Raw genomic sequence first — 27,831 nt, forward strand, 5'->3', positions numbered from 1 at the left:
GCTTTTGTGTGTTTTTTTGTAAGTGGTAGAAATTAGTAGTTGTTAGATTGTGTTTATTTTTAGAATTTGCTAAGATTGTTTTGTTTTCTCTCTAAAACAGAAATAGATTGGACTCTTCCGGACGATGGATTTCGTAGGCAGTTTTCTTGAGGGAAGTAAGTCTAAAGAAAATATCAAAAAGAGTTTTTTTTAGGTAGTGTAGTAATTGTCCCTTGGTTTTTCTTTGGGTCGTGGTTCTTTTTCAAGGGTTTTTAGTTGAACCAGGTGTAGGTAGTTTTTAATTTTTAGGAGTAGGAATCACGTGGCTAAGCACTTAATCGCAGCAATATCCCGACCTTGATGATGCCTTGAGAATAATCAGTACTCCGGTTGAGATGCTTAGGCTCAATTTTTGACTCTAGGATAAATACCTTAAATCAAACTCTTAAATTTGCTTAACTGATTTGACTGGAGTGTCGTGATAGAACCAATTCTGAATGAGTTATGTGTCATGTGTTTGTAAGGTTTTGTTGTATTCTGTGCAGTGCAATTGATGTCGAGTACTTGCCCCGTGTGTGCAAAGCGAAATGGAAATCTTGTTCAGTCTGAGAAGTGATATAAGAAGTTCTTTGTTGAGCCAGATATATATAAAGTACCCACCTGAATGTTATGTATCATAGTTAACTTCTTTGAGCTTATAATCATGTTTCTTTGGTAAGCACATTACAAGTCGTACCCTTTTGTTTGAATAAACCGTATATTTGAACCTTGTCACCTCTCGTAAGCACTTGAATTGTGATGAATTATTGAAAAGTTAAAGTGTGGGGTGGTGATTTGGCTTTTGAGTGGAACAATGAAATCAGGAGAAAGGTGCATCGAAAAAAAAAATGTGTCAATAAAAGCCATTTGGATAGAAAAAAATATATTGAAGGTTAAAGAATATTGATGGTGGTGGCTTTGGACATAGTGGTGCTTAAAGAATTAGGGGTAAAATATATTGAAGTTAAGGTGGAATCTTGGTTTGACATAAATAAGGGATTGAAGGTTGAAGTATTTGTATTAAAGTGCTTAAGGGAGGTGTAATCACTTATACCAAATGTATCCTACCTGACCTGCAACCTATATTACAACCAATGAAAGTCCTATTTGATCTTAGACTGAATGAACTCGATTAGTAAAGTATTACACTAAGGGCAAGTTTATGGTACGTCACTTGGGGCATATGAATGTTATTTCTAAGAGCGAGTGAATTTTTCCTATCTTGAATTCCTACAGTCTTAAAATGCAAGGTGTGTGGAACTAAAGCTCTTTGATTGGGTGAGGGCACATGATTCATAAATGAAAGGTAATGTTGTTGACCTCCTTGTTAGAGTAAGTAAGTGAATTGTGAATAAAGCATGGTATTTGTGAGTCAATTATTGAGGCGAGGATGTCACGCCTTTGTGCTTAAACTATTTTAAAGATTCTTGGTATAATAAGTTAAGGGAATTGCTAAATAGGTGGTGTCCATAAGTGTAACTTGATTGCTCGAGGACGAGCAAATGTTTAAGTGTAGGGTATTGATGTGTGGCTATAATTCATGGTTTTTGCACATTTTATGCCTTGCGTTTTACATGCTTTAATGTTAAATTACACTTTGGTTGAGCGTAATGGAGTTTATTTTATGTGTAGGTATATCAGAAATGAAAATAGAGCTAAAGGAATGCTTGAACATCGAAAGTGCGTTCGAGAACGGTGAAAAGGAGAAGTCGGGCAAAAGCCAGCCAAGCCAGGCGACGCCTGCTTAAAGCCAGGCTTAGCCTGGCATTAGCTAAGCGCTACCCAAGCGACGCCAGGTCTAAGGCTGGGCCCAGTCCGAGTTTTGTTGGTTTTGGGTGTTTTCCGGTTCGACCAGAAATTAACCTACACATTTAGGGCTTGTCCCAAACATATAAATAGACCCAAAAACGTCACTTTGAAGGACTTTTGTAACTGGAGGCAAGAATAGCTCATGTCACACATACTTTGGAGTTGGATTCATTGATTTCTACATCTCTTTATCTTTACTTTGTAATTTAATTATGCAAATTACTTTGGATATCGTTACTATGAACATGAGTAGCTAAATATCTAATCTAGGGTTTTGATGAACCTATTGGAGGATGAATTTCTTGCTATGTTAATATAGATTTGCCTTAATACTTTCTCTATTTGTTCAACTATATTGTGATTGTTGTTGATTGAATGGCCCTCAATCGGCTGTGCCTATTTAGTATGCATTACTTGGGAGAGAGTGTATATTTAGGTAGTTGTTGAACAACACTACTCTTAATGTATATGAGGGATCAATACGAAGGGTTTAAAGGTGGGATTAGGGATAACGAAACTTTGGGTGTGATCTAAGTGAGCTGTAACTAAGGTCAGCTAGCGTAATTCGGGAGAATATGTCTAGTATATTGTTGTAATTACTCGGGAGAGAGTTACAACAGTCAGAGTGCTCATGATCGATAGAGAATACTTAGGCAAAATTATAGCAAACATAACACAAAGGATTCCGACAAAAGGGGAAATAAGAACCTTAGACCATTCTCATTCTTGCTTACAACCAGTTTATAGCTAGTTCTTAATTATTGAATTTTTATTACGTAATATTTAGTTAACAAACACCCAATTTGTTAATCAAATATCTCTGAAGATTGAATACGTGGATTTTTGCGAGTCCAATAGCTGTGATTGATAGGTTAATTCTCCGTGGGATTCGACTCCGGACTTGTTAACCGAAATATATTTGCAGCGACCGCTTTGTATTTTTATAAGGCGGGCGTGATCAAGATTCGATCACGTTCTGTTAACAGATGTTACATATGTACTATCTATAATGAAACTGATTAGTTTTGTGAGCTGCACCAAAAATATTGATAATGAAACCGGAGGTGGAGAAAGATAACACTTCCCCGTTATTTATTAAAATCGAAATTAGTGTGATTCAGCTCAAGATTCTCAGACACGGGACTCCGCCTGTAGCTTACAAGTGGATTACTCTTGCAATGGCTATTTTGTTTTTCTTCTTCTGTTTCTTTTGTGTAGAAGATGCATAAGTAAGGTTTCTTTGTTAATCATTGCATTCTTCAATTTACAGATTCTAATTCCAATCCTACAATGGGAAGCCACTGCATTTGGCCGTCCAGTGCTTGCTCTCGTACTGGTAGCTTCTTTGGCACTGTTTCCGGTATTCCTGATTCCTTCTGGACCATCAATGTGGCTCGCTTGAATGATCTTTGGATATGGTCTTGGATTTGTTATTATAATGGCTGGAACAACAGTTGGGATGACCCTGCCATATTTCGTTGGTTTGCTTTTCCGAGATAGAATTCATGTGAGATACCTTCATGTCTTGTCTAGTTTATTAGTTCATTGGTCTTGTGGACTGGTAATAGTAATTTCCTGTATTGTGCTTCATGCTGTTTAGTTGATTGCATCTGCAGCAATGGTTAAAGAGATGGCCTCACAAGACAGCCATGATTAGACTGGTGGGAGAAGGAGTTGGTTTCATCAATTCCGTGTGGTTGCTGCATTTAGGATTTCGCCATTTCCATACGCAATCTTCAATTATGCAGTGGTAGTGACAAAGATGAGGTTCTGGCCTTATTTTTGTGGATCTATAGCAGGAATGATTCCGGAATCCTTCATTTATATCTACAGGTAAATACCCCACACAGCACCCCTCCCTTCTTTTCTATGTTTATTTGCTTATGTTGTCTTCCTGCAATTTGTATTCAGTGGTCGGCTAATGAGGACATTTGCGGATGTGCAATATAGGAACCATCACCTGACTAGAGTTGAGATTGCCTATAATGTTATTTCATTCATTATAGCGGCATTCACAGTCTATGCCAAGAGGACACTGAGTCAACTTGAAAGTGAAGAAGAAAACAATGGTGAAGGCTCTGCCTCCGACCGTGGGAGGTTAGAAATGGAACCTCTCCCAACTGAAAACTCCAAGCGTCCTAGTTTTTGCTCAACTTTGTAGTAAGAGGAATGTTAACCCTCAACTCTGTCTAGGGAACTAGTGTAAATAATTTGAATTGGAGCGGCATGTTTTATATATCCCTCCATATTTGTATCTAGAAATCGAAAGATGCTTATTGAGAAAAAAACAGTGTTATGTAACTAGAGCTGATGCCTGACTAATTGATCCTGGAAAATGAAGACAACATTTGATTGTGGAGCATGAACATCTCTCCTTCTCTCTCAATGCAAAGACAACCACATATACTTTTAAAAGAATAGTTAATTGTTCATTCTTATTATGCTCATCAGAAATGCTAATAACTGTATAACTAAGGAGTTGTGTGATGATTGTTTAGATAAGAAAGTTCAACAGTTGATGAGATGCCTTCAATTGCAGGTCTCTTGGAAACACAGATGCTTTCTAGTGTTTCCATGGCCATCTTATTTTGGGTTGATGAACCAGCTCTACCACCTGTTGCCCAGAACTTGAGAAGCCCTTCTATTTGCTGATCAAATATTCCTTTCTTAAATCTGCTTCCCATCTGTGTCCATGTCAAATTTGCACAATCACACACAATTCTTATTGAAGAATCATCATCACAACAACAACAAACCCAGTGTAATCCCGCTAGTGGGGTCCGAGGAGGGTAGAGTGTACGCAGACCTTATCCCTACCTTAAGAAGGTAGAGAGGTTGTTTCCGGAAGACCCTCGGCTCATTGTCTTTTATATTATATATTGCTTAAAGACATGTAGAAGAACTCTATACCTGTGTGACAAGAGCATATAAGGGCAAAGTACTGTAACTGCAAAGAACTTGGACAATCACCCTGACACAACAAAATGTACATGGTTACTTTAAGCCAAAAACCAATACTAGTGTTTCTTGAAATTAAAAAAAATTACTATGGGATGTGAGGGTTTTACCCAATAACAAGTCTTGGAATGATGAAACCTAATTCTTCCATGATGCATGATTTGAACCCATAAGTACACTGAAGAATTGTCAATTAACATGTTTCATGTTAGAGCACTCAGCTAGGGTGAGACAAGAAGAAAAAAGTGATTGAAGTTAAATAAAGAAAGTGAAGTTACCCAAATCCAGACAAAGAAAGCAATCTCAAAGGAGTTTTGGAACAAAATGAAGTGAATGAGGTAAAGAACTAGAGTTGGACTGTGAAACCAAAACAATTCATCAGAAGGTCTAACTGGTGTGGTTTCATCTACTACTGACGACCTCTCTGCTACTTCTTGAGCCAATTCTGTTATTATGTGTTCCAATTTTGTTCCCACTAGTAGTAATAGCTGCATATATTTTTACACATGTCATAATATATATTGTTATATAAAGCAACTTGACAATGGCTTGTTTTCTTTTGTTATTGTTTTGTGAATTCTTGACATTAAAAGGGGGTGGGGGAAAGAAAGATTTCTCACTTACAACTAGAGGTAAAAATGATAGCCAAAAGTAAGTGTGCCATCCTGCAAATTTGAACATTTCATTACATTATTAGGAGCAGTTCATTGCTCAAAATTAGATATATAATTCCAGAAATGGGAAGAAAAAAAGAAGCAAGATTAGGACTAAGATCCATAGGCTAGGATAGAAAAATACCTGCAATGTTCATCAACAAAAAGAGAACGACAAAAAGCCACAAGTACCAACTGTTCAAGATCATTTTCCAAAATTTAGCTTGATATTATATATAATTGAATCTAAATTATCATCTTAGCTATAATTAGTATATGTATGCTAATTTACCTGATTCCGACAATCTTTTTGAAATCATGCTCTAGTGTCCGCATCATATATTTGTGAAAATCAAATTTAGGATTGGTTGGACAATGTTCCTATATACATAAACGAACGTATTGTAGGTAAAAAGCTGTAGTTCCAATAAAAACATAGAATTGACACAAATTGATAAATGAAAGATAATGGAAAGAATTACTGCTTACTCTGATAAATGCAGACCGCAAGACAATATAATCTGACTTGGTTACTGAACCATAAAATTGTTTTAAAAATGCCACCTATTATATACACATGAAAAATGTTAACTCTGGTACCAAGAAAAAAAAAGTTATGTTTCCACATTTTTCTTCTGAGGAATACTATAAATTTGTGGTATGAGAAAAATATTTTTCGGAAAAAAGTCATCTTGATATTTGGTCGTCAAAATATATTTTCAAGGAACATTTTTTTTTATCAAACCATGGAATTCTCACTTTGTGTGGAAGTCGTTTTCCTTCGCATCATATTATTGCTCCAAGCCTCCAACCAACAATTAAACATTATCATCAATCTTTAATACTATTAAATCTCGGTTGCACTTAATGAAGATCTGAATCTTAATTATTATTAAGTATGTTTTTTTTTACTTTACCGTCACTTAATGGGTTTGAATAGGTCTGTATGATTAATATCTATAACAAAGACTTAATTTCATTAAGATGATATCATCCACATTCATTACTAACAGCCGTCACCGCCTACCATTATCAACTATTACCACCACCATCACTACCATCCTCAACTGTAACCGCCACTACTACCCTCACCCACCATCTCCACCACCATCATCCTCAACCATAACCACATTTTCACCCACCTCAACTACCACAACCAGTCACCCCATCACCATCCGACATTGTCCACCATTATAAACTACCACCACCCACCATTTCCTTCCTCAATCACAACCACCACCCACCATTATTAACTATCACCATCCACCACCACTATCCTCAATCAAAATCGTACATTATCGCTATCAATCACCACTAGTACTACCTAAAACCACCACTATTAGATTAATTAGTATTTTATTCAAATTTTATGTTTACTAATTTTTTTTAAAAAGATAAATTTTATATATTCAGATGTTAAAAAAACACTCAGTCTTAATCATTTATCAGATCTTAATACACATCTTCATATTCAGTTATGTATCCAGATTCAAACGTTTTAATCTTAAATAAACAAATGAGGCCTAAATTTCTTTATTAAAATATTATCCGATTTGCTAATATTATTATCATTATTTAATAAATATATTTTAGAAAAATTATTATTCACTCTCCAACCAAGCATCAAAAAATAATTATCATTCTTTAATAACTTATTTTCTATAAAATATTCTTCAGTACTCTCTAACCAAATACCGATTATTTAAAAAAAAAATACTTTTTGAAAAATATTTTCAGTCATTCCAAATACACCAGGTCGATCAACTTACCGTCCAACTCACGACAGTGTATTTCCTCCAACGTCTACCAGCTCTATCCATGAATGATTTAAGATGGATAATATGCACTACACAAAGAGGAGATATCATGGTAATAATTAGTTAAAAATCCTATATTGACTTCAGAAAAATTTAGAAAAATGAATATAAACAAATACCAAATAAATATCAACACAAAGTTTACCATGGTGTGGCCTGGGTTCCCTTTGAATTGAGTGCTCCCAATGTCCCCATTGACGTTGTATCTATTTACACAAAGAAGGAGGTGCTAAGTGGTAAATTTTACATTACGTGGTTGCGTACTAATTATTGAAATATATTGTTACAAATTACAAGTAAATAAAAGGACAACACTAACTTAAGGTCATGATATTAATGAGACAATATAAGCTAAGTTATAAGCTTTTGAATAATATTATCAATTTATCATGCGGCATAATATATCCTTTTTCTACTGTCAATTTGGTATTTGCTCAATATGTTCCCTTCCAGAATTTTTTGAGAAGAAATTAAAGAAGGTTGTAATTTTCTGTCAAAAAGATTTAAAGGACACCTACCTTAGCAACTCCAAGAACCATGGTCGTGGCACAAAAGACCACATGTGTGAGTGCCAACACAAATATGAAAATGTGCAGTTGATGCAATGCCTCCAACGATAAAAGTGGAACTTGTCCCTACACAAAAAAAATCAATAAGATACTTAAAACAATTAGTGTGGATTGTGGATCACACTCTATATATGTATACAAATAGACTTAATTTGAGTCGCGCTAAGCACTATTTAAAAAACTATTTTAGAAATGTAACAACATATATATATACCTTATGACGGCTACAATGGTCTACACCGTTACCTCCAGCTAAAAGATGTCTCCCAGTTGTTGTCGTGAGATGATTAGAAGTACCAGATTCTTTCAACATACATGGAAGCATTATTATGGATATATTTTTAGGAATGCATAGTTGGCTTACTGGCCCTTGGAACACCGTCAATAATAAGGAAATAAACCCCAAAAGCATCAATTCTGGAAATTCAAGAGCCAAAAGTTTTTTAAAAAAAATTAACTATATAATCGCGTTTTCCTCAAAATATTGTAACGAAAATGTAAGTGTCAAACCTTCTTTTAATTTCTGCAGGGCCTCAAATAATGCATCTTGTTTCTTGTCCCGGAAGAACTGTATGCAACATGGTATCATTAAAACAATAATAATATGATACTAAATGCTTTTAATTTTGCCAAAATGTACAATAAATTAGGCTCCGTTTGTCCAAAAAAAAATCCTTTTTTAAATTTATTATTTTAAAAAAAAAATGTGTTGGTCCATGAATTTTAAAAGCTTTTTACAAAATTTCGAAAATAAGTTTTTCAAATATTTCAGAAAAAAAAATTCTCCACTTACAAATGTGCAACATTTTTTCAAGTAAAATGCATGCATGTCGAAACATAATTTCAAATTCCAAATAACATTTTTCAACTGAACTCCAAATACCATTTTGTTTTCAAACATTACCATTTTTTATGTCCAAACGCCTACTTAATAAAACAAGTACCTTTCCAAGACGATGAAGGCCACGTTCGGCAAGAAGGGAAATAAGAACAATGACGATACAGACGACGGCGACCACCCATGTTGGTGTATACTCCAGCGACTGTGACTCTTCTTCCGCCATTATATTAATTAATTACTAAAGCTTAATTAATGCACTCATGCCCGCGTGATCTGCAAATCCCTGAACCATTCATTGTATATAAAGGAAAATTAAAGGTAGAGAAACAGCTGCCATGTCTGAAGCTAAGGCAAAGCATAAGTGAGAGAGAGGGAAAGTAAGTAAAGGTGCGCACGCAAAGAACAAATGCTATCACTGTGCTTGTGAGATTTTTCCAATTAAAAAAGACTTAGTATTTGATTAATTGTGACAAGAGGGGTTGCTCTGATGGTAAGCAATCTCCACTTTCAACAAGAGGTTGTGATTCAAGTCTCCCCAAGAGCAAGGTGGAAAGTTCTTGGAGGGAAGGATGCCGAGAGTCTAATTGGAATATACACCAACTAGAGGTGTGTAAAAGTCTCATCAGAAATATATTTTTGTTAATTAAGTATTTTGGAATACTCTCAAAAAATAACTTCTACTAGAAACTAGAGGTATGTAAAACATGTCTTTGCTTTGCACCATATCTTTCTAAGAAATTCTTAATTACTTCTCTAGAAAAAAAAGAAATTCTTAATTACTTTTCTAGAAAAAAGAAATTCAAAAGTACATTGTCCAAATGACACCTTTGTTTTGCTTAAAACAAAAGGCCTAAGGTACTACTCCTGTCATCTCATTTTTGGAACTTTGGGATACTATACCTTGTAAAGGCATATTTTAGAAAGACTGATATCTTCGGATTGATAAACATTCTCAAGATTTGGCATCACACAAAATTCTTGTCGATGGGTCTCGCACTCCTTTGTAGAGCAGTGACAAATGCGCTACAAAGACTCGCTTTCGCTATGGCTCTGGTGGGTTTCATTAACTAAGCCACTGTCTATAAGTCACCGTCTCGTTCTTCAAAAGGCACACGGTCAGAGTCTAAGTTAGTAATGCTTTCAAGTTTCAACTATTGGACTTTCGCCATCTAGGGTGCAACATTCGGGTTGCTTCACCTAGTTGCACGACACTTGTATTGCTCTCCGATCCCACAACCCCCATTATTTTCGCGGTGTAGGCAGCTCGCATTTCGCCCGCATCTACTACCAGAATCGTTTTTGATTTCTTTTCCTCTGGCTACTAAGATCTTTCAGTTCACCTGGTTCTCTCTTGCATGCCTATGGATCAGCAATCGAAAAGTTGCCCTATTCAGAAATCTCAAGATCTATGGTGACTTTCTAACTCCCCGAAACATTTCGTACTATGTGTGAGTGATAGCGTATGCGTCAAGACTTACTAATCATGGTCTAGCCTAAGCTATCCTCTAGGAACGTTTGTGAGAGACGAAGGGGAAGTCAAAGGGTGAAATGAAGGGGTAAATAGATTTGGGCAATTTATTTTCACATATATATATATATATATATATATATATATATATATATATATATATATATATATAATGAAATAGAGAATAAAAGAATCCAAAGAAACATGCATATGTTTTAAAGTTTAAACGTTACACCTTAACACCCTCAAACAAGGATGCATAATCAGTGGGTTCTTATCATTGGGTCCCCAACAACACACTATATAAGTCCTACAATAGCCCAGTTAAGGGAATACTTCCTTATCAAAGAACCACACCCAAGGAAATTTGAGGAGATTGTTGCTAACGCAAGCTCCTAAAAATATTCAAAACAATAAGGCAATGGATCAACTATAATAACAAAATAAATATAAGTCAAAAAGATAAATTTATCGAATAACTAATTAGAAAGAAAAAAACCTTCACCTAACAAAATTTACAACCAACTAATAATAATTACGATCTATTGATTGATACGAGGGGAAATATTTTTCATAGAAAAAGAATTCTCGAAAGATATTATTTTAGTGTATATAGATGTATGGGAGTTGGACGCGAGCGCATAAATACCAACACTATACACACTATCATATGTAAGAAAGCATATACGAGTCAGTCATGCCAACAAGAGCAATTGCCTATAGTGTCGTGATAAAATGTACTCCAGTTAAGTTCATGGAAAAATGGACAATAATTTTGTGATAAAATATGAGATTATTAATCTTGAATTTGGTTGGTTTTTGCCTCAATATAAATGATTCCAAAACCAATTATAACTTCGCTATTATTTTTATATCACATTCATGTGAAATAATAACCACAATGTCTCTCTTGATTCAAAGTTCTTTAAGAATACCATAATTAAAATTGAAAATAGAAGTTCCGATCCGTTTTTATAGCTCTTCTATAAGAGCGGGCCTTTTTCGAGTCCAATTCTTTTCTATTTTAAGACGACCTCGGGTTCCACTAATCCTGCTCTATCCAGTTTGAAGTCCTATAAACTATCCAAATTTGTATATTATAATTCAAACATATATATTTTTATTATAATCAGTGTATCTTTTTCTTTTTTAATTTAATGAATCTATCTATCCAAGAATACATCTATTAAATAATCCGATTATTATTTATTTACTAGTAGTTGTACCCGCGTGATGTGCGGTCAATATTATAATTAAATTGTGATCGGGCTTGTTTGACATTAGATCGTATTGCTTTAATAAGTATCAATTGTCAACTTATTTGTTAATATAATATACTCAATAATAAAATCTCTATTAAATTAAAAGAACTTATATAGTCATTGAATAAATTTTTTGCTTTATATTTTCTTTATTAAATTATTCAATATTTAGTATTCTTACATTGTTAATATAAAATATTACTTTATTTAATATTTTGTCATATATTTTATTACTTTTGAAATATATTTTTATTTTGAAGCTAATTCTATTGTTCTTTATTTTTGCAACTTTTTGACTGAGAGCACAGTTAAACGGTTAATTTTTCTTTTTCAAAATGACAACTCGCTATCCATCTCCATCTCCTTTCTCGCTCGCCGGTCCAAGGCGCCCTTTAATCAGCCCCATAGTTAACCATTTTCACTGAACCGGCCAAACACTCCAACAACCACCAGCACCCGCCGGAAAAGATCCGTCATTATCATCTGAAATTGGGAAGACAGACACTTGGACAAAAAGCGCGATTCAGCACCAAAAAGCACAAAATACATGTACTTATAATCAGATCCATTTCTTAGTTGCTTGCATTTTCATAAAGCATTGGAAAAAATGCTGCGCCTAAGGGCATTTCGTCCGACAAACGATAAGATCGTGAAGATTCATATGCATCCGACGCATCCTTGGCTCGTCACCGCTGATGCATCCGATCACGTCTCCGTTTGGAATTGGGAGCACCGCCAGGTTTGTCTTCTCGTGAAATATTTTCGGTATTATGCTTTCTGTTTGTTGGATTAACAAATAATAGCAAATTGTGTTGCTAGATTATTTATGAACTGAAACCTGGTGGTGTTGATGAGCGGCGTTTGGTTGGTGCTAAACTGGAGAAGCTTGCCGAGGGTGAATCAGGTAGGTCTGCGTGCTTATTAATTTATGCTAATTATTGTTAAATTGGCATTTCAGTAACATTAGCAACATCTGTTACTACGCCTCAGTCGCAGACTACTAGGAGTCGGGTATATGTATCATCTTAAATTGACTAATTTAGGTGGAATTTAGATTGATGTTAATGTTGTATGCAGAGCCTAGAGGGAAACCTACAGAAGCCATACGAGGTGGGAGGTAATTGATTCTTACCTTGGACTTCCATTTTCTTTCAGTTTCTTTAGTGTCTTCGTTGAATCTTAGTATGCCATTCTGGTGCATGGTTCAAGTGTAAAGCAGGTTAGCTTTTACGATGATGATATACGCTTTTGGCAACTCTGGAGGAATCAATCTGCTGCTGCCGAGTCCCCAGCAGCTGCTGGTCATGTCACCTCAACTTTTACTTCTCCTGCTGCATCAACCAAAGGGCGCCATTTTCTTGTGATTTGTTGTGAGAACAAAGCTATATTCTTAGACTTGGTGACAATGCGTGGCCGCGATGTACCAAAGCAGGAGCTTGACAACAAATCACTTCTATGGCAAGTCTTAAATCCGTCAATATCTTTTTTGTGTTATCTACTTTTTGGGACTTTTTTTGTTCTTAACGAATTAAATCTTTTTGAAGCTGCCTAAAAGCTAAATTATCTTGCTGCACTATTTTTTAGGACTACCATTTCCCTTGGAAATTAAGTTTTCTATGCCACTATTTGATAGAATCAGCGTTGCCAACTACCAGCCAAGTTAAAGCATCTCATGTTTGTCCCACTTAATCAACACTTCACTAAGTGTGCTTGCTATTTCTGACTGCTTTTACTCATTACAACAACCACTCCTCATTCCTTGCTCTCCAGTATACTCCTTTTTTAGTCTGGAAAAAGTAGATTTTTGGGACCAGCATCCAGACGATGCAAAAGCAATACAAAAACAGGTGGATCCTGTACACTCCTTTCACTCCTATCTAAAATTCAAGTGGAGTACAAAATCCAAAAACATTAGAGCATTATTTACATTACAATGGTTACACCAAGCAAAAGGATTCAATAAGCATACATGAATTGGAGTTGAGACTCCATCAAAAGATTCAAAACACCTCAGGCTCCTCTCCTTCCTAAGGCTCCAATGCAACAAGATGGAACCACTTGCCATGTATTTCTGATGGATTTCCCAATTTTCGCCAGCTAATAAATACTTCCTTCAGCCTCATTGGTACTAACCATTGTACTCCCAAAATGCAGAAAAACATGTCTCACATGTTCTTTGTTATAGGACAATGCAAAAACAGATGATCTATGTTCTCATTCTTTGTCAAGCATAAGTAGAACCTGTTTCAGATTGCTATACCTCTTTTTGTTAAATTGTCTTGAATTAAATAAACCCCCAAATTGCCAACCAGCTAGAGATGCCACTTTTCGTTCCTCACCGCTAGACTTTATACATTGAAGTGAGGAAAAGTCTCAACAACAATTGGGAAACCGAAAGTGAGGAAAATTACTATGTTTAACAAGCTCTAAGTTGAATTAGGCAGGTATGTCTTCAACACTTCTTTTTGTTTAGGCTAAATGGGATTATGAAATAGTGAGTTGGAAAGAACCTTTCGAGATGACAATGGAGATAACTAAATCATATATCAATGACTTATCACGCAATCACAGTGCAAGCAGAGGGGGGTGAACATGATGTAAACTGGGTTTTAATGGGGTGTATTGACTTGGTACAAGGAAAGACGAAAAATTCTATAGGAAGAGCCGTCTGCGTAAAGAGGGCTTTGGGATTGTTCATGGGTGATCGGTAGAGATCTTTGAATGCTAAATTTACCAAATTCATAAAAGAGTTTGTGGAGATGACACCAGACCTGTCTTTAGTTGATTTGCCTCTTCATGGGGCCAATTTACTTGGTTTAGAGACAATTCTGGCAATAGAGCTTCAAGAATTGAGTCAATAACGATGACTGGGTTCAAGTACATGAAACAGAGAGTTCTTGCCAGAACCATCTCAGATCATTGCCCAATTTTGTTGAAATGCGGACTGGGATAAATCGAGAATGACTTCAAATTTGATAATATGTAGTTGGATGTCAAGGGTTCATTGAATTGGTTGAAAATGGTGGAATTCCTACCAGTTGAATGACAGACCAGATGTTAGAATTGCTAAGAAGCCAAGATTGCTGAAAAAGGATGACTAATTATATAAATAATAGAGTTTAACTTTTACCTTATCAAAAAAAAATTATATAAATAATAGAGTTTGTTGGTTTTTGGTTTGAGCTAAAATGGATACTTCTTTTTCATACTGGTGTTTGGTCTTCTTGCTTACAAAAGTTGTTTTCTGGGTCATGGAAAGTTGAAAGACCATATCTGATTATCTTAATTTGCTTGTTCTTTTGAATCGCTTGCAGTATGGTGTTCCTCTCTAAAACAACTGCTGCTGATGGGCCTCTTGTGGCTTTTGGAGGGTCAGATGGTGTAATTAGAGTTCTTTCAATGATAACATGGAAGGTCTCATTTTAGGATATTTGGTTTCTCAAGTCTTTCTGATATTGTTCCATTCATTGTCAAAATGAGTAGATGAATAAGACTTCTTCTGCAGCTTGCACGAAGATACACAGGAGGTCACAAGGGAGCAATTTCTTGTTTGATGAGTTTCATGGCTGCTTCTGGCGAGGTACTTGTTATGCTTCCAGTGGATGCTTAGATCCTTTTTATCCCCTTACACTATGTAGTGGACTTGAAATTTTGATCCATAACCTAGTATCTCCCATTTATAATTCTAGAGATAGATTGTGTTTGAAAAATCTCTCCTTGATTTATACTTGGCTAAGGCGATGAACATGACTTGGTTAAAGTTGAAAAAAAGAGTATTTGAATTTGAAGTTGAAAAAAAGTTGAAGTTTGTGAGTTGAAACTTAAAATACTCTTGAACGTGTTTTTCAAACTTAAAATTCTCTATTTCAAGTTTGAAGTTGATATAATGGACCAGATTGTTAAAAAAACACTTATTTCAAATATTTGAAATAATATCTAAGCAGCAGATTTTGGTTAAGCTGGTTTCCTTTTTTGATGTGCTTGACATTTTCCTCTTCTCTCTTCTTGAAGAATAGAAGTGTTTTTCGAGAAAGAGATGGTACCATATTATGCCAAGATATGGTGCATCTCTGCAGCTTTCGTATAAGTTAAACCTGCAATTTGTTTGAAATTGATCTTCTGTGTGCGGAGGAATCAGCCAGTAAAGATTGTGAATCACATCAACAATAAAAAAAAATTGTGAATCACTTCTCTTTTAGACTTTGAAGGCTTGCTGGAGCCAAAATAATAATAGATTGATTGTGAAAAGTATGTTTTCCAGTTTTTATGATAAAACACAGAGAGCTTAAAGAGGATTTTCAACCTACAATATAGCTGTACTTCAACTTAAAGAATGGTGTCCTCTCTCTAACAGCTTAAACTTTCTTTTTTGATAAGGAACAACTTAAACTTTAGATTTGGTGGTTCACACAATTCAATAGAAGGTGAACTTAGGTTCTTCTGAAGTATTTCTTGTCTTAGTAATTCATTTACTGTCAGATTGAAAAATCTCAAATGGAGCATATAATTTGTTAGGACAATGTTGGTTTCTCTGTTAGAGAGAAATAAGGGGAAAAAGGGTAACATCGATCTGAGGTTCTTCGCTTGCGTGGTTGTATACCTAGTTCACTTTGTAGTTATACATTGTTAAATGAAACTGGATTACAGAAGTATATATGCTTGTTGTCCATCCATTCCCATCTGAATGTCCCTTGTGTTTCCCTCTCAATATGTTAACTGAGAAAAAGAAACTGAAGTTCCGAAAAGAAAATGAATTGTTGTAATGAAGAACATGGACATTTTACTCTATGAGATTTTTTACTTTAAACAGAACTGCTGTAAGTGTCAATTATGTGTTCTCGTATAATTTACATAAGAAAATTGACTAGGTTCACCAGGCAGAAACTGTTATACTTTTAATATTTTGTCTGTTTGATATCTCATTGCCATTTTCTTTGCTATCATGTGTATGCAGTCTCTTCTAGTTTCTGGTGGTAGTGATGGATTGCTTGTACTTTGGAGTGCAGACAACGCTCTTGATTCGAGAGAGCTTGTTCCTAAGCTCAGCTTAAAAGTATCTTCTTATTCCTTCAGTTTTATCTCCTTTTAAATTTCTATTGCAACTTAATTTCACACTAGTAAGATTTTCATTTGCCGTTGCTAAAAGCAAAAATGAGAACAATTAAGCCCATGGAATGCATCTGGAAAATCACTGATAGATGAAATTTGATAGAACTGCAAGTCCTTACCTGCTTCTATCAAATCCTTGAAGCTTTTCTTCACCTTCCAATGTTATATTTTATAGGCTCATGATGGTGGGGTTGTTGCTATATAGCTCTCTAGAATGATTGGTAATGCACCACAGCTCATTACTATTGGTGCTGATAAAACATTAGCAATCTGGGACACTGTCTCCTTTAAGGTATTGGTGCAAGATCTCTTTGTTTGTAGCTTTACTACGTGGGGATATATTCTGATAATAATAATTTCAACCCAATTGTAGGAACTGCGTCGAATAAAACCTGTTCCAAAACTAGCTTGTCACAGTGTAGCATCGTGGTGCCATCCACGGGCTCCCAACCTCGATATCTTGACCTGTGTCAAAGATTCCCATATATGGTAGGCGTACTTCACATGCCTCCCTTGGAACATTATTAACACTGCTTAAAGTTTTCCCTCTTCGGACAGAACATGATATTCTGTTGCAACTTTGCAGGGCAATCGAGCATCCTACCTATTCTGCTCTTACAAGGCCATTGTGTGAACTTTCTGCACTAGTTCCTCCACAATTGCTTGCCTCTCACAAGAAGCTGAAGGTGAAACTACGGATAAATAACGTTTTTTATTTTAATGTTCTTCTTGCTGTATATCTTGTCTTTCAAATTCGACCTATTTTTCCTTATGCAACTTATTAGGTTTAGGAAGATTGATTATTTGAAATGTTAAATCTACATTATGATGGCTGGAAAAATGAATAACCAATAAGAGTTTAGTGTTTAAGACGAGCAAAGCCTTCGTGTATCAAGTCTGGCAATTGCAATGGGAAAGTAATTTTTATCGTAGTTTCCTTTTTGTAAGAAGAATTTCCACTAGTTTCTTCTGCTAGATAATTTTGAGGATTGTTTACACACTATCATATCGTATAGGGTTAAAATTCTACATTGAGAGGCATCTAGTTATTTGACTTTTTGAAGATGAATTGACTACATCTTTTTCATGTTTTCTCTCTGGTCTTTTAGGTTTATTCTATGGTTGCACACCCTTTACAGCCACACCTTGTAGCTACTGGAACCAATATTGGCATTATTCTGTGTGAATTTGATCAGAAGTCTCTTCCTCCTGTAGCAGCACTGCCAACACCAACAGGAAGTCGTGAACATACTGCTGTCTATGTAGTTGAACGAGAATTGAAGCTGTTGCAATTTCAGTTATCCAACACCACTCCTCCAGCACTCGGAAGTAATGGCTCTTTGAGTGACACAGGAAGGTTCAGAGGAGAGATACCAGAACAACTCTATGTCAAACAAACCAAAAAGCATATTACTACTCCAGCTCCACATGATTCATACTCGGTTCTTTCTGTCAGCAGTTCTGGAAAGTAAGTGGTTCACAGATGCTAGTGATACTCAATCCCCATATCAGCCTTAGTGTAGCAGGCGGCATTTAGTATCTTCAACATTGTCATGATTTGTCTTATTGCCTCATATTGTTAAAAGCCTCATCCATTATCTCTATTATGCCTTTTTTAGGTTGTACCGGACAGTTTTACAAGGTTTGAACTGTAATGTTTTGCAGGTATCTAGCAATCGTATGGCCTGATATTCCTTACTTCTCTATCTACAAGGTCAGCGATTGGTCAGTCGTTGATTCTGGAAGCGCAAGGCTGTTAGCTTGGGATACTTGTCGAGATAGGTTTGCTTTGTTGGAATCTGCACTCCCTCCTAGAATTCCCATAATTCCAAAAGGTTCATCTAGAAAAGCGAAGGAAGCTGCTGCAGCTGCAGCACAGGCAGCAGCTGCTGCTGCTTCTGCTGCTTCTTCTGCTACTGTTCAAGTTCGTATATTGCTGGATGACGGGACATCAAATGTATTAATGAAGTCAGTGGGAAGCCGAAGTGAGCCAGTTATTGGCTTGCATGGAGGGGCATTACTTGGTGTGGCCTATCGAACTTCTCGAAGGGTTAGCCCTGCTGCTGCTACAGCAATCTCAACAATTCAATCTATGCCGTTATCAGGCTTTGGAAGTAGTTCTGTGTCTTCATTTAGCACTATGGAAGACAGTTCTCAAAAATCTGCAGCTGAAGCAGCACCGCAGAACTTCCAATTATACAGCTGGGAAACATTTCAACCAGTGGGTGGTCTTCTTCCTCAACCAGATTGGACCGCGTGGGATCAAACAGTTGAGTATTGTGCTTTTGCTTATCCGCAGCACATTGTCATATGTTCCTTGCGTCCGCAGTTTAGATACTTGGGGGATGTGGCAATTCCTTATGCGACTGGGGCAGTTTGGCAGCGAAGACAGTTATTTGTTGCTACACCAACTACCGTTGAGTGTGTTTTTGTGGATGCTGGGGTTGCGCCTATTGACATAGAAACAAAAAGAAGAAAAGAGGAAATGAAACTTAAAGAGGCACAGGCAAGAGCTGTTGCTGAACATGGAGAATTAGCATTGATAGCAGTCGACAATCCACAAACAAATCCACAAGAGAGGATAACATTGAGACCCCCAATGCTACAAGTTGTGCGGTTGGCTTCTTTTCAACATGCACCCTCTATTCCTCCATTTCTGTCATTGCCTAGACAGTCAAGAGTTGATGGTGATGCATCGAGTGTGCTCAAGGAGATGGAAGCTCGTAAAACTAATGAGGTGGCAGTTGGTGGTGGTGGGGTTGCAGTAGCTGTCACTCGTTTTCCCGCAGAGCAAACACGACCAGTTGGACCTCTTCTAATTGTAGGTGTTCGAGATGGTGTTCTTTGGCTAATTGATCGATATATGTGCGCTCATGCAATATCCCTCAGCCATCCTGGTATCCGTTGCCGATGTTTGGCAGCTTATGGAGATGCTGTTAGTGCAGTAAAATGGGCCAGTCGACTTGGCCGAGAACATCATGATGATCTAGCGCAATTTATGCTTGGGATGGGTTATGCTACTGAAGCACTTCATTTACCTGGAATATCCAAGAGGTTGGAGTTTGATCTGGCCCTGCAGAGCAATGATTTGAAAAGAGCACTTCAGTGCCTTCTAATAATGAGCAACAGCAGAGATATTGGGCAAGAAACTCTTGGATTGGATCTGAACGATCTTATGAGCATGACAAAGAAGAAGGAAAATGTTGTTGAAGCTGTTCAAGGAGTCGTTAAATTTGCCAAGGAGTTTATGGATCTCATTGATGCTGCAGATGCTACAGCACAAGCTGATATTGCTCGTGAAGCTCTTAAAAGACTAGCAGCTGCTGGTTCCATAAAGGGAGCTCTACGAGGTCAGGAATTAAGAGGTGTTGCTTTACGGCTTGCAAATCATGGGGAGTTAACACGACTCAGTGTATGTCACTTGCTTTCTTTCTGCTTTTGTATCCAACTGGTTTTGCTGACACAACTTGGAGTATGTCACCTGCTTCTTTTCTGCTTTCGTTTCAGATCCTCATATACGTAGAATTTTACGAACTGGCTCTTGGCTGCCTTTATACCTTTGCCATTGATAATAAACCTCCCCAAGTCTGGATTGACCATCTATGTTATCAGATTTAAATTGATTTGACCTTCGGATTAACCATTGATTTACATTTCTACATTATATTCTTTTCCCATGCTTCTGGGTCTGAAGGAATAACGGAAGTAGTCAAACTCTAAGGATACATTCAGTTTTTTTCTGCTTCTAGTATATTTTGTCATCCCCCTTTACTCGACTCTACTAACATTATAAGGGTTTTTTGTGAAATTTGAGATCGGTCGAATCAGCTGCATGTCAGGATTCAGAATAACTGATAAATCTTTTGCAGAACTTGGTAAACAATTTGATATCAGTTGGTGCGGGACGGGAGGCTGCATTTGCAGCTGCACTTTTGGGAGACAATGTACTTATGGAGAAAGCATGGCAGGAAACTGGGATGCTTGCTGAGGCTGTACTGCATGCACATGTAAAATTTCATTCTCTAAATGTTGGATTTCAGTCTATTGATTTAGTAATTGTTATTAATGGTCTCATTAATTTCAGGCTCATGGGCGACCTTCATTGAGAACCTTGGTCCAGGCATGGAACAAAACATTGCAGAAGGAGATGGAACACACTCCATCAACGAAAACCGATGCAGCAGCTGCATTTCTGGCCTCTCTTGAGGGACCTAAGCTCACAAGTTTGGCAGATGCTGCAAAGAAGCCACCAATTGAAATACTGCCACCCGGTATGGCATCTCTATATGGTCCTAATCCCGGTCAAGCCAAACCTCTTTTGGGGAAACAGGGCCTTCCACAACCTGGCAAACCACTACTTTTAGAAGGATCTAAAACGACAGCACCAATTGCTTCTGTTCCTGCTGGAAGTGATACAACTGCAACATCAGAATCAGGTGTTCCTCCTAAATCAGAAAATGGGGCTTCAACTACACTGGAATCAAGTAATCCACCTGTGGCGGACTCTGCTGCTGCACCTGCGTCAGAAACTGGTGCTGCACCTGCATCAGAAACTGGTGCGGCACCTGCGTCAGAAACTGGTGCTGCAACTGCTCCAGAAACTGGTGCCGCTTCTGCCGAATCAAGTACAACCCGAGCGTCAAACTCAGATGCTTCTGTTGCAGCTGAATCAGTTGTTCCTGCTGCACCAGCATTGAATGAAAAACCTTCAGACAATCAGGCCTTGGTCTTGTCGACGTCAGCTGCTGTAGAACCAACCACAACAGGTGAAATTATTCCATCGACTTCAGCCGCGGGTCAACCTCCTGCACCAGATAGTAAGAAACCAAGTGTTCCTGGTGAACTTTTGATGATTGATTTTTCTTGACGTGCTCTTGTATTCTCACCTCTCCTCATGCAGATTCTCCACGTATGAGCGGTACAGTTCCTTGCATTACATTTCTTATAATCTTGGAATAGAATCTCTTTACTCTTTCTATTCTTTTAAAGCACTACGCATGCTGCAGCCCGAAGCTGCGTGTTCATTGATAGGAATGTTACCTTAGGTGTTAGATCGGTTTTGTTGTATATTTGTTTGTCCCGTCCGTTCCTTATTCTTTGATTTGGTGAAATTTTGCCATTCACATTATTTTGTGCTCGTCTTCCTTGATTTTATAACCTTTTTCTTTTTTAAATTTGACTATACCCCTAATTAATTTTTGCTCCGCCTTTTTTCTTTTTCCTGTTTCTTTTAATGGATGGAATTAATCTTGATTTGGTTCAAATTCTTAGGGGTAAACATGCTTGTGAGTTGTGACGCTTCGTTTTTGGGGTTTGGCATGCTTCTTCAATCACTCTCAATTTCGTGGTATTCAATGTGATCTCAAGGCTTTGAATGTATCACTCATCAGTTTCCTATTTAATGTGTTTGTGATTCAAACCAGTCAGATAATTAAAAAATCTCATTTCATGCTTGGTATACGGAAAAAAATGAAAAGAAAAGGAAATAAGTAGGTGAGACCTCGTCAAAAATTCGTAAATCAGATGGAGAAGTTTCTACTTAGGTTCGGAAATAATCAACATTTTGGAGCCTTTTATCAAGTTTGACCAATAGTTGTACCAAAAAGAAGCAGTAGGGCGAAGTTTGAAAATGGCCTTTGGCGTTCGATTCACATGGTATTTCTGAGTTCCAACTTCCAACCAACATTGCACTAATTGCTATTTCCTGCGCATATATTTTAAGTACATATGAGAATAGACGTCAAACGTTGAATACTTGAAAGCGAATAAGACTTTAATTTGAACCAAACAATCAAACTATGATCCTAACCTCATTGATTAGTAGGATTTGAAATTTATCTTGCACTAATTAAGGTATTAATTTGTCCATTTTCTTTTTTTCTTGTAACTACTTTAAAATAAAGTTATGATAACAGTGATCTTATTTTCTTATTGAAGTAATTCAAATATCGTAGAATCAATCTCTCAATTGTAAAGTAATTAAATGTTTCCGTATTATAGTCTAACAATGTTGCGGATTATGTGCCGGCTGTTATGTTTCATTGACATAGGGAATTTTATCAAATCTTTATTTCTATACACCAAAAAGAGAAAAGAATCATCCATTTCTATGGGAATGTGATATAGAGTGGTCTCTAATTCCCCCCACTTTTAATTCAAAAATTGCCATACCATCTTTATAGAAATAAAAAGTTATCTCGTCATTAACATGGAAATAGAATATGAATAGAAGACTTTAAATTAAACAAAATCCAAAATGTAGGAGGATTTTGCTTTCATGTTTGACGGAGAGGGAAGAGGAAAGATAACAATGGGAAAGAAAAGTTATACCATCAGATAGAGCACTTGATTCTAGTCTGTCGTATCCCATTCTTTTTAAGGGGCAGAGAAAAGGATGGAATACCGATCGTATTTATTAGTAATAATTTCCAGGCAACTCCATCAATTACAACTTATACTAGAAGTTGATTTTCTTCAAGAGATAAATAAATTAATGTACCTAAGGTGTAAACGTAGCTATGCTGTTAATGAAGTGGGATGAAATTATTACTATAAATTTAGCGAAGTAAGTTGATAAAAGATAAACAGATATAGTCCAATATTACTGCCATAAAAAAAAGGATAAATAGCTCATCTAAGGTATAGTTTTACGTCAAAAGAAATTCAAATTTCAAAAACAAAAAAAAACTCGTGGTCCCTATTTCTTAAAAGATGGTGACACATATTAAAAGAAGTTTCTATTTTGAAATTTTCATTTGAAAGGGAAAAAAAAGAAACTGGAGACAATCTGGATTAGTTTTGCTTTAATTTTTTAACAAGTCCTTGAAAGAGGAAATGTCGCATACTTTTGTGAAACTTCAGTGACCACAACAACAACAACAACCCAATATAATCCCACTTAGTGTGGTCTGGGTAGGTAGTATGTACGCACACTTTATCCCTACCCTAGGGTAGAGAGACTGTTTCCAAATAGACTCCGTCATCCTTCCCTCCAACAACTTCTCACCTTGCTCTTGGACATACTCGAACTCACAACCTATAGACTTAATTTTAATTAAGAAAAATTCAAAAACAAAATGGTTTTTGTGAAAAAAGCGTAACTTGTTCTTGAAGAAGAAGCCAAATTAATAAACCAAAACGTGTTCCCATAACTCCAAAGTCGCTGGACTTGAATCGAACGCCATATAACACGTCTCTTTTCACCTTTATTATTATTCCGTCTTTTCTTCCCCAAAACAAACCCTCGTTGCGGCGGTGAAAGAATTTCTTTTTCTTTCCCCAAAAGCTCCGATGTCCAAAACCTAGCTCTTCTCCTCCGCCGCAGTCGCCGAACCGGGAGCCGAAAATTTCGGTTTTCTTCTGTTCCGTTGCTATTATGCCGACTTACACAGCAATAGCCTTAGAGAATCTTCTCGAACCTCGTGTTCGTAAATCCTACGGAAAGCAACAGCTAAATGACGACAAAAAGGAAGAAGAAAAAGTGTTGGAGAATATTGAGCCAACGCCAGCCCCGGTGAATCACATATACATATCACCGGCTTTGTATATAACACCTGAGCAAGCTCCGATTCCGGAAACTTCTTCTGGCTCGCTGTCTCCTTCTCCGTATGTAGTCAACCACAAGCGACGTGGCGGTGGTGGAGAAGCCTCATTTGCGAACCGGAAACTTGATGAGAAATTGGAGGAACCTGAGAATATTAAGGAGAGAACTGATTTGGATTTGAAATTGAAAGAAGAGGAGTTAGCTGAGGATAATTTGTTTGAGGCAGAAGATGAAGATGAGGGATTTTTGGATCCGAGCTGTGATGTGTTAAGTGTTGGAAGTGTTAATAATGAGGTGAAAGGACTTGATTGCCGCAGCTTTGTTTCTGTTCAAGGCGAGTTCTTTGATGCTGACGAAGGTATAAATATATTTGCTTCTGCTTTGCAATTTAATTCTTTTTTTGTTTCTATGGTTTTCATTCTGCAAATCTATGATAATATGTCCTGTTGTTAGGTTAAGATGTCTAGTTAATTGTCACTATGCATCTGTTTTTATTTTTGTTAAGACCCTTGAGTTTTTTTAATATCTTATTGACAGCAATTCTTGAGGCTAAGTGTGTTGCTTTTTGCGGGAGTCACTTTGAGCAACTTGTCACATACAATGCTCTAGTCTATAAACAGGGTGTAAAAGAAAAGAAATGGTTTGCCCCGTTCAGATCTGACTTGTTGAGTAGAATAGCTCAACCCCCCCCCCCCTTCCTTTTTTTTTAGATTGATTTTTATTGCATAATCAAAGTTCTGTAGAAATGAGAACATTTCACAAAGGGTGCATGTGGCACGTAGAGGATAATGAGGTTTTCATACATGGTTTGGCCATTTCCTTTGTAGGCCTGCTATACACCTTTTCCAGGTGTGGCAATATATTTGAAGTGATGAAAGTTTATGAGGTAGACCTAAGCTTACACGGAGAGAAATTGTCTCCATAGACTTGAATTCTAAAATTATAGGTAAGAGCAGAACAAGATTGAAGGAAAGAATAGATATAGGCGAAACCAATTAGCTGGCTTCAAGGTTTTGTTGTTCATACTCTTAGATTAGGCTTGATTTATGTCAGGAGTCGTTCATTTTGATTTGAGACTTGTACACCATGTAGGTATAATTGTTATATCAGATAAGTTCGTTTGCCAGAATCCCTAATGTGACTTGATAGTCAGATTGGAATCGGGATACTTTATAATTAAAAAAAAGTCAGATTGGAACTAGAATGAGAATAGAGCGGGATGGATCGATTACAACTACTTTCGAATTAAGGTATATTTGATTAATGTTGTCGTAGAAGTATATAATACTAGGGATTTCTACTAGGAGAAACAATACCTGTTAAAAAAAAAGTTGTATGCAAGAAATTCTTATGATTTTGACTTAACATAGTAATGTTTATCAAAACATACTCGAATGTAAGGTGACAATTGACGACAGGATATTCTATTTTGATGGTTGCTCAGACAAAACCTGTCATGTCTCCTCGATAATTTCTGTAGTACAGTGATGAATGTAATTGTTCTTTTATGATAGCTGTCAGACAAAAGAATTCATGTTTCCTAGGTTATTCCTACAGTATTATGCTTGATTGTAATTGTTCAGTCATGGTAGCTGTCAGATAGAAGAAGTTGTGTTTCATAGGTTATTCCTATAGTACTATGCTGATTGTAATTTCTTTATATGGTATCTCAGATTTCTCCTCGGAAGGGTCAGCGCTGAACTCATACGGCCCTAATATTGAATTTGAACTGCGTGCCACAAGGCTCAAACTCCTTGAGGAAATTGACAGGAGAAAAACTGCAGAGGATTCTCTTAATATGATGCAATGTCAGTGGCAGAGCATCAGTAATGTTCTATCTCAGGCAGGGTTAACACTTCCATCACCTTCGGATGTCATTGGTGGTATGCAGCCTGATAATCTTTCAATTGAGCAGCTCTCTCAGGAAGTAATTGTCACAAGATTTGTTGCTGAAGCAATAGCAAAAGGTCAAGCTCGTGTAGAAGCTGAACTAGCTGCAGAGGCAATACTTGAATCAAAAAACCAGGAAATTTCAAGGTTGAGAGACAGACTCCGATACTATGAGGCTGTAAATCATGAGATGTCCCAGAGAAATCAGGAAATTGTTGGTAGGTGTTGCTTCTCTTACTACTTGAACGCCAATTATAACAACTCTGATAAATGTCTTACCATCCAGACATCACCCTTCTGTAAGTAAACACCCGCATCACAGAAATCTGATAGGTTTCTTCATAATCGCTAACTAGCATCTTTGATATTGTTGTGGTCTTTCTTCAGCTTTAGTTTCTTATAACTGAAGGAATCTTATAATCCAATAGAAAAAGATTATCTAGGATAAGTGTCTTGCATTTACTTGAAACACTTCGCTGGCATCTTTTTCAGTCAGCCAGGCATCTTTACTTAAATAAAAGATATATCCTATTTCCCCCACTCAACCAAAAAGAAGTCTATAGACTATGCTTTATAATAAGCTATGGTTGTGGGATACCTCTGAGTTAGCACGAGCTTCATTTATTGTCATACACGCTTTTGGTTGATCAGAAGTTTCTGCATCATGTGATTATGAGAATGAGACAATAATGCTTACTTAAACATAGACTCTGCCCTAAATAAAGTTGAATGGGAGTGGGTTAGTTACTTCTGCCACAAGTCTATTTAACTTGTGCAAACAGTGGCACTGTTATTTGCACCATTGATGTATCTGAATGTTTTGATCAACCTTTTTCAAAAGATCTACCTCATTAGTTGCCCAATCTTGGCTTAAAGAGACCCTTGGTCAGGATTATTTTTCAGTTAAAGTCTGTTGTAGCTTGAGAAAACCACCAAATTTTCATTTATTATTGGCCTATAGTCCCTTGGTCAGGGTTATTTTTGGTCGGAGTCTGCTGTAGCTTGGTAAACCGCTATTTTCATTTAGTGTAATTTAAACATTAATCCCCAACTACTTGTTTTAACTCTCTCTCTCTCTCTCGCCTATAATTTAACTGTTATAATTGAATTATATGCTTATGTGCCACCAGGAATGATGCCATTTCTTTATCAGTTGACAAATTTCATTTCAAACATTCTGCAGATGTTGCTAGGAAGCAGCGACAGAGGAAAAGAATGCAGAGGAAGTGGCTATGGAGTTGTATAGGGCTCTCTGCTGCCATTGGCGTTTCAGCGGTTGCTTATAATTACCTGCCACAGACTAGTAAACATCAACCAATTTCAAAACCTTGTGATTCAACAGGTGCTGGCACTCATGAAACGGCCTAACAATATTGGTTAATTTGCTCGGCCAACACGCACACTCCAGGGTTTTTAGACGAGTTATACATAGGTTAGGTATTGCGGCAGCTTCATGCTGCAGTTTTGCTCTAATAAAAGTTGGACGGGCTAGTTAATCTTTTTTAAGATGCAACAGTGTTGCTGGTACTAAATCAAGAGGGTTTGCTTAGAGCCTGTGCAAATCAGATTTCAAGGTTGTTAGCCATCTTGCAGTTTGCTCACATAATAATTAGTGTCCTGAGTTTGTACTCAGGTCTGTTGGGCATTTGAGAACATAAATGTCTTTCAATGTTGATGTCTGTATTTGGTACTGTTGCAGCCTGGTGGATGATCAGATCAGTCATGTTTGTATACCATTAGCTTGTAGTAGGCGTATTCTGCCTTCTTTCCATCTGCGATATAAAGTTTTTAATCATTTTTTCTGCGAAGAGATTGAGATCTATATAATGTTGTCAGTGCCGCCACTGAGAGATATATTTAAATGGTTTTTGAAGAGGACCAGGGTAAGTTGTAA

The 27,831-nt window shown here is 36.8% G+C and overlaps 3 protein-coding genes and 1 pseudogene across 3 annotated transcripts; 3 read left to right on the forward strand and 1 right to left on the reverse strand.

The window, feature by feature from the left end:
- The first annotated feature begins 124 nt into the window (after positions 1 to 124).
- LOC107824268 (uncharacterized) lies at positions 125 to 4,063 on the forward strand (annotated as a pseudogene).
- Positions 4,064 to 4,103: 40 nt separating this feature from the next.
- On the reverse strand, positions 4,104 to 8,952 carry LOC107824275 (MLO-like protein 13). The gene is made up of 14 exons (XM_016651026.2): positions 8,769 to 8,952; positions 8,335 to 8,392; positions 8,039 to 8,241; positions 7,774 to 7,890; positions 7,401 to 7,461; positions 7,208 to 7,284; positions 5,928 to 6,002; positions 5,731 to 5,819; positions 5,584 to 5,633; positions 5,410 to 5,450; positions 5,064 to 5,273; positions 4,896 to 4,963; positions 4,738 to 4,798; positions 4,104 to 4,511 (listed from the first exon to the last, which is right to left on the reverse strand). Exons 1-14 carry the CDS (start codon positions 8,886 to 8,888, stop codon positions 4,299 to 4,301), a joined length of 1,443 nt encoding a protein of 480 aa, XP_016506512.1. The 5' UTR covers positions 8,889 to 8,952; the 3' UTR covers positions 4,104 to 4,298.
- Positions 8,953 to 16,347: 7,395 nt separating this feature from the next.
- LOC107824274 (uncharacterized) lies at positions 16,348 to 21,630 on the forward strand. Its single transcript, XM_075217560.1, has 8 exons — positions 16,348 to 16,448; positions 16,680 to 16,796; positions 16,878 to 16,993; positions 17,091 to 17,190; positions 17,614 to 17,972; positions 18,170 to 19,916; positions 20,374 to 20,511; positions 20,589 to 21,630. The coding sequence occupies exons 2-8, from the start codon at positions 16,719 to 16,721 to the stop codon at positions 21,369 to 21,371; spliced, it is 3,321 nt and encodes a 1,106-aa protein (XP_075073661.1). The 5' UTR covers positions 16,348 to 16,448; positions 16,680 to 16,718; the 3' UTR covers positions 21,372 to 21,630.
- A 1,982-nt stretch (positions 21,631 to 23,612) lies between these two features.
- Positions 23,613 to 27,742, forward strand: LOC107824273 (uncharacterized). Its single transcript, XM_016651025.2, has 3 exons — positions 23,613 to 24,405; positions 25,721 to 26,155; positions 27,121 to 27,742. Exons 1-3 carry the CDS (start codon positions 23,880 to 23,882, stop codon positions 27,303 to 27,305), a joined length of 1,146 nt encoding a protein of 381 aa, XP_016506511.1. The 5' UTR covers positions 23,613 to 23,879; the 3' UTR covers positions 27,306 to 27,742.
- The last annotated feature ends 89 nt before the right edge of the window (positions 27,743 to 27,831 follow it).

This window comes from Nicotiana tabacum, chromosome 7, assembly GCF_000715075.1.
Source record: "Nicotiana tabacum cultivar K326 chromosome 7, ASM71507v2, whole genome shotgun sequence".
NCBI classification, from domain to species: domain Eukaryota; kingdom Viridiplantae; phylum Streptophyta; class Magnoliopsida; order Solanales; family Solanaceae; genus Nicotiana; species Nicotiana tabacum.

Coding starts and splice junctions, on each gene's coding strand:
- LOC107824275 (XM_016651026.2), bottom strand. CDS start 8,888: ATGGCGGAAGAAGAGTCACAGTCGCTGGAGTATACACCAACATGGGTG. Junction 6,003..7,207: donor ACACTGTCGTGAGTTGGACG/GTAAGTTGATCG, acceptor TGTATATAATAG/GTGGCATTTTTAAAACAATT. Junction 4,964..5,063: donor CTTTCTTTGTCTGGATTTGG/GTAACTTCACTT, acceptor ACAATTCTTCAG/TGTACTTATGGGTTCAAATC.
- LOC107824274 (XM_075217560.1), top strand. CDS start 16,719: ATGATTGGTAATGCACCACAGCTCATTACTATTGGTGCTGATAAAACA. Junction 17,973..18,169: donor TCTGTCAGCAGTTCTGGAAA/GTAAGTGGTTCA, acceptor AATGTTTTGCAG/GTATCTAGCAATCGTATGGC. Junction 20,512..20,588: donor AGGCTGTACTGCATGCACAT/GTAAAATTTCAT, acceptor CATTAATTTCAG/GCTCATGGGCGACCTTCATT.
- LOC107824273 (XM_016651025.2), top strand. CDS start 23,880: ATGCCGACTTACACAGCAATAGCCTTAGAGAATCTTCTCGAACCTCGT. Junction 24,406..25,720: donor GTTCTTTGATGCTGACGAAG/GTATAAATATAT, acceptor ATGGTATCTCAG/ATTTCTCCTCGGAAGGGTCA. Junction 26,156..27,120: donor GAGAAATCAGGAAATTGTTG/GTAGGTGTTGCT, acceptor AACATTCTGCAG/ATGTTGCTAGGAAGCAGCGA.